This window comes from Rattus norvegicus, chromosome 9, assembly GCF_036323735.1.
Source record: "Rattus norvegicus strain BN/NHsdMcwi chromosome 9, GRCr8, whole genome shotgun sequence".
In the NCBI taxonomy this organism is placed as follows: Eukaryota; Metazoa; Chordata; class Mammalia; order Rodentia; family Muridae; genus Rattus; species Rattus norvegicus.
This window is the reverse complement of record NC_086027.1, coordinates 34,254,659-34,270,500: the sequence shown is the minus strand read 5'-3', so window position 1 is coordinate 34,270,500 and position 15,842 is coordinate 34,254,659. Positions and strand designations below refer to the sequence as shown.

At 42.6% G+C, this 15,842-nt stretch overlaps 1 protein-coding gene and 1 pseudogene across 2 annotated transcripts in view; one reads left to right on the top strand and one right to left on the bottom strand.

Moving 5' to 3' along the window:
• Positions 1–15,842, top strand: part of Col19a1 (collagen type XIX alpha 1 chain) — a 348,231-nt gene that overhangs the window by 247,978 nt on the left and 84,411 nt on the right. For both annotated transcript variants that reach the window (XM_039084518.2, NM_001421322.1), the window contains exons 17-18: positions 6,611–6,664; positions 13,290–13,331. In XM_039084518.2, coding sequence (XP_038940446.1) covers positions 6,611–6,664; positions 13,290–13,331 — 96 coding nt within the window. The remainder of the gene's footprint in view (positions 1–6,610; positions 6,665–13,289; positions 13,332–15,842) is intronic.
• Positions 1,191–1,933, bottom strand: LOC103690510 (ADP-ribosylation factor-like protein 3 pseudogene; annotated as a pseudogene).

Here is a 15,842-nt window from a genome sequence, read left to right as displayed (position 1 = left end):
GGTTTGTGAGAAGTGCTAACTACAAGTTTTGTTTTATGTATGTATGTATGTATGTATGCCATATGTATGTGTGTATGTTGTATATATGTATGTTTTATGTATGTATGTAAGTTGCATGTATGGTATGAGTAAACCATAGAGACTCATCACCATCTTTCGCCCTCTAGGGCAACATTTAATAAAAGGTCGATGGCAGTTAATACAAGCATGGTTTTAGGCAGAGAGCTGATCTCTGTATTTGCTACAGATATTGGAGGTTCAGGGCAATAGGACAAGAGAAACAAAGGATATGACTAATAAAGGAAGAGGTCATAAAATCATGTTTGCACACAATGGGAGCTACAGAACAAAAGGCCCTAGAGACTTTGGAAAACTCTTGAAACTGGTAATCACATTTCATCAAAGTAGCAGGATATGAAGTCAACATACAAAACCAGTCACTCGTCTATTTTCCAAGAACAAGCATGTTGAGAAAGAAATCAGGAAAATAGGCTCAACCACAATAGCCTCAAGGAAACGAAAATACCCAGGAGTAAATGTAATCAAGGAAGTGAAAGACCTCTATAGCTAACGTTTTGAAATGCTGAAGAGAGACACTGAAGAAGTCAGTGGAAGTTGCAAAGTCATGTGTTCCATTTTCCAGGCATCTCCAATTCTGGGTTCTCCACTACAACATAAGTTGTGCCTTCACCAATAGCCTCCTGGCCTCTCTCTCCAGGCACCCTGACCCTGCCAAGTGGTGCCAAGCCTCAGTTTCCCTCCATTATCCCTCTGATCTGTAGCTTTCATACTGTCAAATCCAGTACCACCCAACTCTTTCATAATGCCAAGTAAGCTGCCCGATAAGAAATGCAGCTTTAGCCTCCCCCAGACCAAAGCTTGCTTGCTGACCCTGAGGAAACACCTCCCAGGAGACATTGCCTTACTGATGCTGGTCTCTTGTTCCAGACATCAGCATCGGCTGTCCCAGTGAAGCAAAGTTTTCATTTCCACAAATCCCACCTCCAGAGGAAATATTTCTTTATTTGCAAAATGATACTGAATCTTGGAGATCAGTGAAAATCCACTGGAGTGGGAATTCTTTTTAAACCACTATCCCCTCTCTTCACACAGCTGTGAGATAGAAAATCAGCAAGGTTGCGTTTGTAGGGCTGAATTCAGCCCCCAAAGCTCCTCTGTTTGTCTAGATTTTATTTCTTGTTGACACTGACATTTATGCAGACCCTGTTTGTGCCGACCTGGAGGCCCTTGTCTGTGATAGCTGAGCAGAACTGGATCTTCCAGACTGGGTCCGGGAGGGTGTATGGGTCCAGCCCTTCTGAAGTCTCAGAGGCCAGTGATGCTGTGAACAGATCCTGCTTCTTAGCAAACGCAAATACTGGTACACAACTTACTTTCCTCCCTCAAGTAATTCCATTAGTTCTTGACCCGTCAAACCTTTTTCTGTCTGAACTGCCGATTACAAATAGAAGAATATTGATATTTGTAAGGTAACTCCTCCAGCATGGTCTGATTTTCCTCTCTGTCCGCCAATGTCCCAGGCATTGAGTTGAAAATTTGTGACTGTACACTTTTGATGCTAAAGCCGTGTGTAGGTGTGATGCGGCTGCTGTCTTCAGATGCAAGGTGCTGTAGCAGAGTAAGTGAAGCCCAGGTGAAGGAGTCTCACCTCCTGGGCTGGTTCACTTTTCAATTCCTGCAGAATAGAGAGCAAGTCTATACTCAAGGAGTCCCTCATTGGCCTCCTCCCTCTGCCTCCGCCCCCTGCCTCTGCCCCCGCCTCCGCCGCCCCCCCGTCTCCGCCCCCGTCTCCGCCCCCGTCTCCGCCCCCGTCTCCGCCCCCGTCTCCGCCCCCGCCTCCGCCCCCGCCTCCGCCCCCGCCTCCGCCCCCGCCTCTGTCCCGGTCTGTCACTTCCTCCTCTTCTACTTCCATTTCCTCCTTCTCTCCTCTTCTTCCTCCCCCTCCTCCTCCTACCCCCCCCTATTTCCAGGGGTAACGTCCACAGATTCTTAATTCACATACCACTTTTTGAGAGCCTCTTAAAGTTCCTTCTAAAAGTTACGAAGCCAGACCTCCACTTCCTTTGCTTCAGCATTATCTTCCAAGCTCCCTGGACAACAGCTTGTTAAACTCTCCTCACTCACCGACTTTTCTAGCCCAGAGTTTCCAATGTAACCACAATCCAAAAGGCAAAAAGAAAAGAAAGAACAAAAACAAAAACAGAAAGCCATGGCTAGGTCTATCACACTAATATCTCAGATTCCTGGTAGAAATTTTTGTTCTAGTTTGCTTTCTTTCTTTTTTTTTAATTAATTATTTTATTTATTTACATTTCAAAGGTATTCTCCTTCCCGGTCGGTCTCCCCTCCACAACTCCTCCATCCCTACCCCCTCCCCTTTGCCTCTAAGAGGGTGCTCCCCTACCTACCAACTCACTCCAAGCTCACCTTTCCAGAACCCTCCTTCCCAGGGGCAACAAACATCCACAGGACCAAGGGTCTCCCCTCCCATTGATGCCAGATAAGGCCATCCTCTGCTACATATTCAGCTGGAGTCACGGAGACACCCATGTAAACTCTTTGGTTGGCGGCTTAGTCCCTGAGGGGTCCAGTTAGTTCAGACTGTGGTTCTTCCTATGGAGTTGCAAACCCCTTCAGCTCCTTCAGTCCTTCCCACAACTCTTCTCCTAGAGTCCCTGGAATCAGTCCGATGGTTGGCAGTGGGTATCTGCATCTGTATTAGTCAGGTGCTGTCAGAGCCTCTCAGAGGACAGCCATACCAGGCTCTTGTCTGCAAGCACCTCTTGGCATCAGCAGTGGTGTCAGGGTTTGGTGTCTGTGGATGGGATGAATCCCGAGGTGGAACATCTCTGGATGGCCTTTCCTTCAGTCTCTGCTCCAGGTTTTTTTGTTTGTTTGTTTGTTTGTTTGTTTGGGTATTTTATTTTATTTTATTTTATTTTATTTTATTTTTGTCCCTGTGTTTCCTTTAGACAGGAATAATTCTGGGTAAAAATTTGAGATGGGTGGGTGGCCCCATCCCTCCACTGGGGGCCATGTCTATCTACTAGAGGTGGTCTCTTCAGGTTCTGCCTCCCCACTGTTGGGTATTTCAGCTAATGTCATCCTCTTTTGAGTCCCGGGAGCCTCTCACTTTCTAGTGGTTCCCCCCATGTCCCAGCCCCCACTGTTACATATTTTTATCCATTCTCCTGGCTCTCTGGACTTATCTCCTGTCTTCTCCCATATCTGATCCTGCTCCCCTTTTTTTCTCCTCCCTCCCTTTTCCCATCCAGGTCCCTCCTCCCTCCTTCTGTCTCCCGTGATTATTTTGTTCTGCTCTAAGGGGAATTGAAGCATCCATACTTTGGCCTTCCTTCTTGTTAAGGAATAACATATTCTTCATATGAACTGTGACTTGTATCTTGGGTTTTCCTAGCTTTGGGGCAAATATCCACTTATCAGTGAGTACATACCATTTGTGTCTTTTGTGTCTGTGCTACCTCATTCAGGATGATATTTTCTAGTTCCATGCCTTTGCCTACAAAATTTATGAAGTTGTCATTTTTAATAGCTGATCGATATTCCATTTTGTAAATGTACAACATTTTCTATATCCATTCTTTCCCTGAGGGACATCTGGGCTATTTCTAGCTTCTGGCTATTATAAATAAGGCTGCTGTGAACATAGTAGAGCATGTGTCCATGTTATATGTTGGGGCATCTTTTGGGTATAAGCCCAGTACTGATATAGCTGGGTATTCTGATAGAAATATTTCCAAATTTCTGAGAAACCACCAGATTGATTTCCAAAGCAGTTGTACCAGTCTGCAATCCCACCAGCAGTGGAGTGTTCCTCTTTCTCCACATCCTTGCCAGCATCTGCTGTCGCCTGAGTTTTTGATCTTAGCCATTCTAATTGGGGTGAGGTGGAATCTCAGTCATTTTGATTTGCATTTTCCTCATGACTAAGGATGTTGAACATTTCTTTAGGTGCTTCTTGGCCGTTAGAGATTCCTCAGTTGAGAATTCTTTGTTTAGCTCTGTACCTGATTTTTAATTGGGTTATTTGGTTCTCTGTAGTCTAACTCCTAGAGTTGTTTTTTTTTTTTTTATATTTTGGATATTAGCTCTGTACTGGATGTAGGGTTGGTAAAGAAGATCTTTTCCCAATCTGTTGGTTGCCATTTTGTCCTATTGACAGTGTCCTTTGCCTTATAGGAGCATTTCAGTTACATGTGGTCCCATTTGTCAGTTGTTGATCATAGAATCTGAGCCATTGGTATTCTGTTCAGGAAATTTTCCCCAGTGCCAGTGTGTTCGAGGCTCTTTCCCATTTTCTCGTCTACTAGATTCACTGTGTCTGGTTTTATGTGGAGATCTTTGATCCACTTGGACTTGAGCTATGTACAAGAAGATAAAAATGGATCAATTTGCATTCTTCTACATGCTGACTGCCAGTTAGACCCACACCATTTGTTGAAAATTATGTCTTTTTTCCACAGGATGGTTTTGGCTTCTTTGTCCAAGATCAAGTGACCATAGATGTATGGTTCATTTCTGGGTCTTCAAGTCTATTCCATTGATCTACCTGCCTGTCTCTGTGCCAATACCATGCAGCTTTTATTACTATTGCTCTGTAGTACAGCTTGAGACCAGGGATGGTGGTTCTCCCCAGAAGTTCTTTTATTGTTAAGAATTGTTTTTGCCTAAGGACAATACTGCTCACAGTGGGTTGATTCTTTCTATATCAATCAACAACTAAGAAAGTGCCCTCGAAGACATGTCCACAGGTCAATCTGATCAAGTCACTTCCTCAGCTGAGGGTCCCTCTTACCAGATGCATTTTTTTGTCTAATAATGCTTTGTTTGGGACATTTTATTTATCTTACTGGTCTTTTGCTGTGTATTATGGTTTCTGATTGAGAGTTTTTATGGAATTTGTGTGTGCGTGTGTGTGTGTGTGTGTGTGTGTGTGTGTGTGTGTGTGTGTGTCTTCTGCTTTATTCTATTTTTTTTAATTTGGTTGAATGTTTTGTATTTTCTAAAGAGAGAAGGCATGAATATAAAGAGTCTTACCATTAACACACACACAGACACATAGACACACACACACACACACACACACACACACACTGAATACTTGACACCTAGACCCCCTAGTGCCTCAACTAACTGTTAATCCTGCCACCCACAGTGTTGAATTCCTCCTTGCTTCATATATATCTTCAGAAAGATCAGTGTGTATGGGCTAACTTGCCTCCTAGGTTTTGAGAATAAGTTATTAACTTACACATATTGGCTTGAAAATCTACAACCACCCTCATTTGAATGGTTGCTTCCCTCATTGTTTCATCTAATGGACCTAGAATATTTTACTCAAGGCTGGATGTATATAATGTCATGAAAATTCGCTCCTGACATTAGCTCCTTTTTAAATTATTTATTTCAGCAAGGTAACAGCACCGTTTGTCTTTCTGATCACAGCTGGCTCCATTACGTGCAGGTCCCATTACTTTCTCAAGAATTGCACCAACTTGCTCCAAGGCATTTATCACCCTGTCCTCTAATCTTTTATGTTTCTTGGCACAGTGCTAATATGTCATATTAAAATAATCTCCAATCACAAGCCAGGCATAGGAAATACCTGGTGTAAATGTTAACCAGCATTAAGTAGGCCCACACTCCTAAGATGTTACCTACATCGGAGTGTAGCTAGAAATTGTTCCTTAAATGTTTTTCTTCACATTTCAATACTTAAATTCCCTTTTTAAAGATAATCTTTGTGCAATGGAGCCCTTTAATTGGTTAAGTCATCCAATTACTTCTTAAGTTAAAAAAAGGGGGGGGAACTTTGTCTCTTTAGTATTTTCTCCCCTCCTAGACTTTGAGATCTAGATGATCTATATACAATATGTCCGAGATAGATGAATCTACCTTGGCTTAAGCTCCTTCATAAAATAATGCTAAACTTGGTGTTTATTATGACTTTATTCCAAAATGTAACCCTTAGAGAGCTCTTATCTCCACCCTTCCTGGAAGTTCTAGAAATGAACAGCTACCTTACTTCTTGTTTACCACCCAGATCAAGCCAGACAATAAAAACAGCCAGTTTTATAGCATTTTAGAAGTGAGTTTTTTACATGTCTCTTCCTGGTCTAAAAATTCACGTGTATTCCCATTTTGAACAACATTTATTAGTGTAAAGCAATAGGAAAATTATACTTCTCCATATTTTATGTTAACAGTGTGTGGGGTAGCAAGCATTTCTACAACACACTGGTTACGTTCTGTTGTACAAAAATCACAGAAAATAAGCTGAAGTTACAAAGTCCTCCCAAGAATAGTCTTGTGGGTGGAATGGAACCCCTTTTAATAAAGATCTTGATGAGAGTTGAGCTTGCAAATGTCTCCTGTTGCCACTTGGGTCTGCACTTTGGCTCCATGTAAGACATAACCTAGAAAAACAAAAGCTTTGGGAACTCCGATTATGTGTTGATAGCCATGAAACTCCCTATTGATTAGAATGTCTAACAAAATAGACTCTGAGCGTATCATTTATAGCACGCATTGTTTTGAGAACTGTGTTTGGTTTTGCTTTTCCATTCAGGGACCTCCTGGGTTACAGGGACTACAACAGCCTTTTGGTGGATACTTCAACAAGGTATGGCTTCTTTATTCCCACGGCTTGTGTGCGTAGATTTTAACATCATTAAGTTTTTAGCAAGAAAGCATTATTAGATCCTTACATCTCAGACCTTGGGACAGGGTCACATGTGCTCAAAACATCTTCCCATACTGAACACTGTGTTTTCAAATTCAAATTTAAAAAAATCCTAGGCATATTGTAAAGTAAGTGTTTAGCTCCATAGTTTTTTGTAAGTGGTAACTCACAGTTTGATGATGGAGGACCAAAAGAAATAATTTGTTATCTGAAGCTCTAAGTGACTCCACAGCTGGCAGATTCCTCAAAACCAGTAGATGCTATGTCAAGGTTTCAGGCACATGTTCATACCCCACAGATGATGATGATGATGATGATGATGATGATGATGATGATGATGATGATGATGATGATGATGTGGAACTGTCTCAGTGGCAAGAGTAATCCCTAATTATTCCTAAGAATAATTCTAATCATTATAATAATTCTGGTAACTAGATGCACAGGACTCCAATATAGGGATGACCTCATTGGTGGGTTCATTATTCAAGAACAACATATGGGGTCTGATCACATAGGGGAAACCAGTGCCATTTTGTCCTTCATTGCCCAAAATGACAGCAGTTGGGGGCCTTTCAATACCTGCCAGTTCGTCATTGATACCTTGTGCCACAGAAAAAGCTAGAGACTTGTATTTTTTTTTTCTTGAGTTCATTTCCCATAGATTTCTGTAGCCAATATTGTATCTTTGTTCACATAGTCCAAAAGCCTGTATTCCGAAGTAAGGTGTTTTTTTTTTTTAATTTTAAGGACTTATTTAATTTTCCTTTATGAATGTGTGTGTGTGTGTGTGTGTGTGTGTGTGTGTGTGTGTGTGTGTGACTTGTGTGTCTGATATCCAAAGAGGCCAAAGAGGTGTCAGACATTTTGAAACCAGTTACAATATCCAGTGAGTGTGAGTCACACAGTATAGGCTCTGGGAACTGAAATGGGATCCTCTACAAGCACAAGTGCCGTTAACCACTGAGCCACCTCCCACAACCCAGCCCGATAGCTGGTGCTCAAAAGCACATTTTTATTTAATCTTAAGACAAAATAATTAATTTAAAATCTTAATTCTTTGTCTGTCCACTTAAACTTCAATTAAACAGCATAAAGCCTAGAAGATCCATAATTAGTAAATTTAAAACAAAACATGTAAATATTTTATTGCTCTTGCCAAATTAAGATTATGATCCTGTTTTGAACCTTTTTGTTTGTTTAGATTTTTTATGGGAGTGCTGTGTTAGCATGGTTACGATATGTTTCCTGATTCTTTATTAAATAAAGAAATTGCTACTAGCTTTAAAAAAAATCTTAGAAGTTGGCAAGTTTTTAAAAGCTAAGCTTGAAGTGTGTCTAAATTGAATCAATATAAGGGCATTAGTTATGACATATACTGTTATGAAATAGGACTTGTAATAAAAGCTTCAAAATAATGAGAATAACTTGAATCTGATGTCACGAGTCAGCTAGAAATGTTTAAACACTATACGATATTACTCTCGCCATCAGTACGAAATGTACCATGTCAGTACTCAACTACTTAAATCTCTGCTAGCCCTTGCAGAACTTTTAAAGCTTGTATCTTTACAGGTCTCCCAACACTACTTCTATATATACTTTTCCTTACCACCGAGTCAGTTTTTCCTTAAATGAAAATATATGGACCCTTCGTATTTGAGAGTCTGAAGTTGGAAGGGTCGCACTTCAGACTTTAAGGTTACACTTGCTGTAATGGGAACTGAGCTCAGGAGCCAAGTGGGGACTTCTGTGAGTTGCACGCCAGTACCTGTGACTTATCTATTGCCTCTCCTGAGAAAACCCCAGTTACTGTCATCTCTAGTACAAAACAGAGCCTCACATTAGTTCGTGTGTGCCCCAAAAATGGCTTTGGAGCCAAAAGACACTAGGGTAAAGAGGGGGAGCCGCGGCTTATTTCTCCCCTCAATAATACAATAGAACCATTTGGCTCAGAAGTGTTCGCATCTCCAGTATCTGATGGAAGGTAGCGGAGCCAACAGTTTATTGTTTCCTCCTGAGAGTGGACGAGCCTCCTACACCGAGGTCCCATGAGGATCTATAAGGAAGCCCACATGCAGGACCCACACTGAAAGATACTTCAGTATTGTGGCCATCTCTTCACAAAGCAACATGCCCAATGTGCCGTGATGACCGAGATGCATTTTTCACTTGGCATTCTCCCTGCCACCGGCATCTGGTTTGGGATAGTACGGTTGTTGCATTTTGCAGTTTGTTGCATGCCTGATGGCCCGACTGTAACAAATGAGCACAGTGGGGGAGGAGCTGAGATTAAATAATGGGCCATGTATTGAGACATACAAAGTGACACTCCAAGGTTAAAACTATCTTCCCTTTTAAATTGGCATTGATTTATGTGATGCCTGCTCCGAGCCGTGGACCTCAGCTCATCCTCTGGCAGCAGCTCCGGCGCTTGCACAGCTCAGATTCTGCTGAGGCAGCTACCTGTGGGAGGATGAGTAGCACACTCCCTGCCCCCCTCCCTGCTCCGAGCTAAGAGCCTGGATGGTTCATCCCTCATCCCAGCAGTCTGCACTTGCATTTTGGTCCCCGCACAAAATGGATCTATTCTTCCACACATCCACTGTATCACCCAGAAAAGAAACACGGGCATAAGAAAGTTCTCCCTTTACAGCAAAAATCAGAAACGGAAGATTTTTTTAAAAAAAAAACAACAACAATAGACAAGGAAAGAGAAAAACAAGAGCCCAAGAGCAACTCGCTGGAGAGCAAAGCCAGTCCGATCACGTGTGTCCTCACGTGCTCACTTGAGGATGCAAAGCTTTAAAAGAGAAAACGTTTCCTTCGCTTTCACAGAAATAATCTTCGAGCAGCTGCTCTCATCCTCTTGGGTTGTTTACAGAGCAGCATCAACGCCGAGCACACTTCTCCCCTGAAGGAAATTCTGTTCCCTGCCCAGCCAAACTGTTCCTCGTTGTCTCCCGCTCTGGGAATTTCAGTAAATATTCAGTACCCTCTATCAGCTTTTAAAATCTCGAGCTCCCTACATGGATGTAAAGGGTTCTCTATGGAAACTGAGTACTAGGAGGGGGCGGGCAGATAGACGGTTGACATGTTTTTGAAGATCTACATTGAAAATGCTCAGTTATTCCGTCTTGCACATCATTAGGCTCAGTCTGAGCCGATGGAGATTGATGTGATGCCTCTCAGCTACCGAATCCAGTGTTTCCCTTCTCCAGACAGCCGATCCAAAACAAAAGATAGCAAAATGATGCATTTTCCTTCCATATGTCAAAGTATAGCTTCATGCTGAATGACTGGATAGAACGAACGAACGGTGAACTCTTGTCCGGAAACAGACATTCAAGGTGTTTTCAAATGCAGAATTAAATCCAACGAGGATATATAAAGCAATGTCAACTGGAGGCAAGCCAGAGTCATCAGAGAAGAGTTGAGGAAATGCTTCCACGAGAGCCAGCTGTAAGAAAATTTTTCAATTAATGACCAATGGGGGAAGGCCCCACCCATTGTGGGCGGGGCCACCCCAGGACTGGTGGTCCTGAGTCCTATAAAAAGGCAGGCTGAGCAAGACATGGTCATATGAAGGTAGTGATAGCTTCATCATGTAACTAGTTAATATTTGCCACCGTGTTGTCAAACTAAGTTAACATTCTAAAATCCTGGGAGTCATGCGACTACATACGAATAAGTGAAGCAGGTTCACAGTTGCAGTCCTCAGTGAGTAACTTCTATTTTTTCCCATGCCTAGGATATTAGAGCATATTTTTAAAACCATGAGCTTGAATTGGGGTGATGACTCCATATTCTAGCAGGAAGTTTATGTCCTTGGTTTCTTTCATAGATGGATGGATGGATGGATGGATGGATGGATGGATGGATGGATACAGAGAGAGAGAGAGAGAGAGAGAGAGAAAGAAAGAGAGAGAGAGAGAGAGAGAGAGAAAGAAAAGATTAGCTCTTATGTGCCTACCACAAAGTGTTCTGACTGGAAATTCTTTCTTTGAAACTATGAGAGTAGCCTTGAGTTCTCCTACTGCCTGACAATGGTTCCAAAGTTCTTCTTGACGTTTCCCATCTGAGAACAAAGGGATACTGCTCACACCCACAACTCCTCAGCAGGGCAGGCAAATTAGCAAGGCACACACCATGACTGTTAACACTGTCTCTCAGAAACTTTCAATAAACACAAACAAAAATTATGTGACTGTTAAGTTTATTCAGAAGACTCCCAAGAACACTCATAATGGCACCAAGGTTCTCCTCCACCACCACCACCACCGCCACCATCCCCAATTACAACCTCACATAAAGCAGAATTGCAGGTCTAGAAGCCAGAAGACTCTTGTCTTGTTATTCCTGTAAAGCTGGCTGATTGTTTTATTGCAATAGCTTGGGTAAAGAAGGGAAGAGAACGTCACATGTCAGTGAGTAAATGCCACTCAAGTTCAAGTTTGAGACCGTTGCAATAAACTCAAGAATGGAGCTCTACGAACCCCCATGACCAGGGACTAACTGGATTTCCTGGCCTGATTACTGAGTAAAAACAAACATGTCATCTTCTGATGGCTTTGTTGGTTTTCTGGACTAAAGCCATCAGAAGAATCAAGTTTTTCTTTTTTTGAAAGATCGTTAGACTTAAAGATTCAGAGCAATTGCTGTACCCAACCTACCTCAGCTATGGTGCCCTGGAGGTTGCTGGCATACATTAGGATATACCCTTGCCAGAGACGTGGCATGGTCTTCTGCTTCATGGTCCAAGCACATGAAGTATCAAAATCTAAAGACCAAGGATAAATACATGGCGGCTTACATAAATGCACATTCCAGCACCCATCCCTAAAACTAGCCAAGCAAAAATGTAGCTGGGGGGAGGGGATGCTGATGTTTTAAGCACAGTTACAGGTGCCATGTCAAAATGACTAGTGTCATCAGGAAATCTCTGAAGTTTGTTTCTGGGTATGTGAAGATGGCTAGACTGGATGGCCAAGGGAATATTAAAAAGAAAAAAAAAAACTATAAAAGCAGAAGGCTGGCGTCGTGGACTATACCTGTAATCCCGACAGAAGAATTGGGAGTTTGAGGCCAGGCAGGGCTAAACAATAACTTTAAGACAACACTAAGACAGAGGAGACCCTGCCTCAAGAAGAAAAAGAAAAGGAAAAGTGATAATAAATGGGAAAATAATACTAGATAGAAAGAAAACGCTTCTCTAGGCAAGAGGGATAAGTGCAGATTTCCTATCCTAATTTCTTTTCAATTGTAAAATAAAACGATTACTCACAAAAACCTTTCAGAAATATGTTGTAAAGACAGCCCCTGCCTTTCTCTTCTGGGTTAACCAATGTTAAACTTCTTGTTCCTCCCCTCCCCCGCCCCCCTTCCTCTCAATTGTATGCATGTGTGTTGTGTTTTCATCTCATCTTTTAATCTGTTGGCATGAACTGCTTCTAGAATTAGATACACAAGTCTAAAGCTGAGGTAGGAAGAGACACAGCAAGCATAGAAACTCATTGTTGTTTAAACAATGCCTAGACAGCGGGGGTTAACAAGAAGACCTGGGAGAGAGCACTGAGGAGAGAGCCTGGACCAAATCTTAAGAAAGACCAACCTTCTCCAGTTAGATGGGGAGAGAAGAGAAGCCTGAGACAGAGACAGATGCAAAAACAGAAGAGTGAACCTAGAGAGAGGCAAGGCCAACCCAGGTGCCATTCATAGAGCCCATTAAATCCAGAGCCATAGGTATCCTTCAAAACACAAAAGCCTACATCCGTACCATGTAACAGAAGAGCCACCAGCAGCCAACACAGTGACATGTATGCAGGGACTCCACTTTAGAGAAGTCCTGCATGTAGTTTTCCGGCGTGTAATCACTTCCACTGGGGACAGTTGGAACTGGTCAGTGTTCAGGCCTGAGCTACAAGCACATGTCATTTCCAATTCTACAATCTCCACCATGTACATGGGGGAAGACCAGTGCTGGTACTAGACAGAGCCTGTGGTTACCGGGCTGCAGTTCTGGGGTGTCAGGTTACAGGTTCCACATGGCTTAGGGGAGTGAGGATTTTTCTGGACCAAACTTGTGGAAATTCACTGATGAGAACCTGCCCATTCTCTTCCCTGTTTAATAATGGTCTCTTGGCACACAGAGGATCCATGAGCCAAACGGCTTCCTAGCAATTTGTATTTGCTTTTTCTGTGTGACAACAGCTACAGTCATCTGTCCAGGGTGGGCGGAGTCAAATTAAGGCAATAAATATTTGAAAGTAGAAAGAGCAGGAGAAAGCACCTGAGGGTGGCAGGTCTGCCTATGGAGAAGGAAGTCTTGGAGCTGTGCTGTTTCTCCAGGAGAGAGCACCAAAAACAAACAAACAAAAAAACCAGACGGGGTCTCCAATGTTGGAGCGATTTAACAGGGCTAAATATTAATTACATGAACAGAAATAAAATGGAAAACAGAAAAGTGTCCACCAAAGAGTCAAACGTTGTTAAAGTACTAACATTTGACTAGCAACTTTTCAAAATGGAATGTATTAAAAACAATTGGATTTTTTTTTAAACCCAGGGAACTGGTGAGCATGGAGCTAGTGGCCCCAAAGGAGAAAAGGTAAAGTGCCACGTTGTTGTTGATGATGTTGCTGCTGCTGCTGTTGTTGTCGTCGTCGTTATTGTTGTTGTTGAAAATGATTAAGTACTTTTACCTATAGAGGCAGCAGTCATTGTGAGCAGGAGCCTTACCTGCTTGCTAACCAGCAGCTGGATGCTGCCCCTTGGGAGCGCTACTGAGCAGGAGTGAGCTACAAGGGAAGGAATGTGTCAAGAGAAACACAGTTAATAATGGTCAGAAAAGGCGAAAGACCTATGCAGTTTGAAGAAAATCCATAGCATAAAGAAAGGATTGTAGGAGTCAGAAGGGTCAGGAATCCCACAAGAAAACCCACAGAATGAACTAACCTGGGCTCACAGAGGCTCACAGAGACTGAACCACCAATCAGAGAGCTCGTCTGGGCCTAACCTAGGCCCATTGCACATATGTTACAGTTGTGTAGCTTGGTTTTCTTGTGGAACTCCTAACAACAGGAGCATAGGCTGTCTCTGACTCTGATGCCTGCCTTTGGGACCCTTTCTGCGTGCTGGGTTGTCTTGTCCAATTTAATAGGAGCGAAAGTGCCTAGACTTACTGCAATTTCATATGGCATGGTTGGTTGGTATCCACGGGAGATCATGGTTATGGAGGGAGAGTGGATGGGAGTGGGGGACGAAGGACTACAGTCAGGCTGTTAAAAATTTTAATGAGAGGAGAGAGAGAGAGAGAGAGAGAGAGAGAGAGAGAGAGAGAGAGAGAGAGAGAGAGAGATCCTTGCAGATAGCCAAAACCATATGAAGGAAGATCCACACAGCAAAATGCTTGTGGATCAACTCACTGGTTTTCTGTTCTTAAAACAAAGGCTGTCATGGAGTATTTCGTTTTGTTGGAGTGAGGTTTTATCATGCCCTGTAGTAGTCTAGCCAAGCAGTTATTTCAAAACCAGTTTTCAAGCTAAAATACCAACACGATTCCATTACATTTTCCTCGTCCTCAGTTGAAAGTCCGGTTTTATTAGTTATAAAGGTGGCAGATTAACTTCTTTATGGAAAATATCACTTTATTCTAGTTCGATTGTAAAACCGTGATGACCTTGGAGTAAGGATATGGCATGGTCAGAGGAAAAAAATTTAAAAATAAAAAAAATGCACATTAAATCTATAGGCAGGGGATATGAAGGCTTGAAAATACTCTGGGGGGCAGATGGCCTCTGAGAGCTACCTTCCCTCATTTCCCCAGTCAAAGTTCTCTTGATTGAGGGCACAATACTTTTCGACACAAGTCCAGGAAATATGACTTCTGTGCTTTATAAATCAGCACAGCCAATCTATTCAAAAGATTGTGTATCTCTCACCAGGAAAAATCGCTAAAAGATCATATCAGCAGGAACAGAGAGTTCCTTATAGACTAGCCATTCAAGAGGAAAACTCTTCGGGATGCATAAATAAAACCCCGACATTCTGAAAAATGATTTAAAAGAAATGACTCTAAAGCAATCCAAGTCACTCCTGAGTCTTGGAGTTTGAACAATGCTATTTCCTGTGAGGCAACACCTTATGGAATCATATCCCAACCTCACAAATGGATTGCATTTTAAGTAATTGCTACTGGACATATGCAGGCTGGGGGCACAGAGACACTAAGCTTGTGGCACAGGACAGCTGAGTGGAAAAGTAGGGGGTGGGATACTCTTAAAGCATTTAAATGATGATTCGTTTCTTGGAACAAAACAGCTGGCTTCTATGTTGCCCTCTTCATTAGCAAACATATGTCACTTAGAAATTCTTAAGACCGTGCTGATGAGAAATTTGATTCTGTAAAACAGGTGTACCTCAAACTCCAGGGACCGTTCCTACCGCTCGGGATCTTTTTAATTGCTTCGGAATGTTAAGTGGAGTTAGAAAAAGCCGGGAGCATATCTGTTCCATCTCCCTACCCAAATAAATGATTTGTCTAGCAGGGTCTACAGGGAACTTGATGCTGGGCGTGATATCAATGCACCTATGAACGTATTTTTTTTAAACTTACCATTAACGAAGGGACAGCCTTGCCAATAAACAGGCATCAAGTCCACGCAGAAAGCCTAAGTGTAGCAGCTGCTGGGAAAATGAAGTCAGCTCCACACACACATCCACTTCCAGTCTCTTCTGGATCAATCTCTTGGCTTTTTAGACCTGTGTCTTCCACAGTGAAGATGTAAACTCTCCTGTGGATCTCTGCTTATGCTTGTGATACGACCAGGGGTTCCAAACCCTGCCTGCACATAGAAGCACCAGGGGAGGGTAATGGAATGCCTGTTCCAGAGCCCCATGTGCAGGGACTCTGAGGAGAGGGAAACCAGTATCTCATTCTTTAAATACATGAGGTGATTCTGACATTCAGTTGGGGCCAGGAACCACTGAGGGGGTTGAATGAGTGTTACCTTTGGGATCAAGAGTTGGCTGTGGTATAAACTGTTAAGTCTCCTTGGGGAGCCACCTCCTTACCCTAAGACCAGGTTCCCAGTATGTAAAGCAGACATAATCATCTACA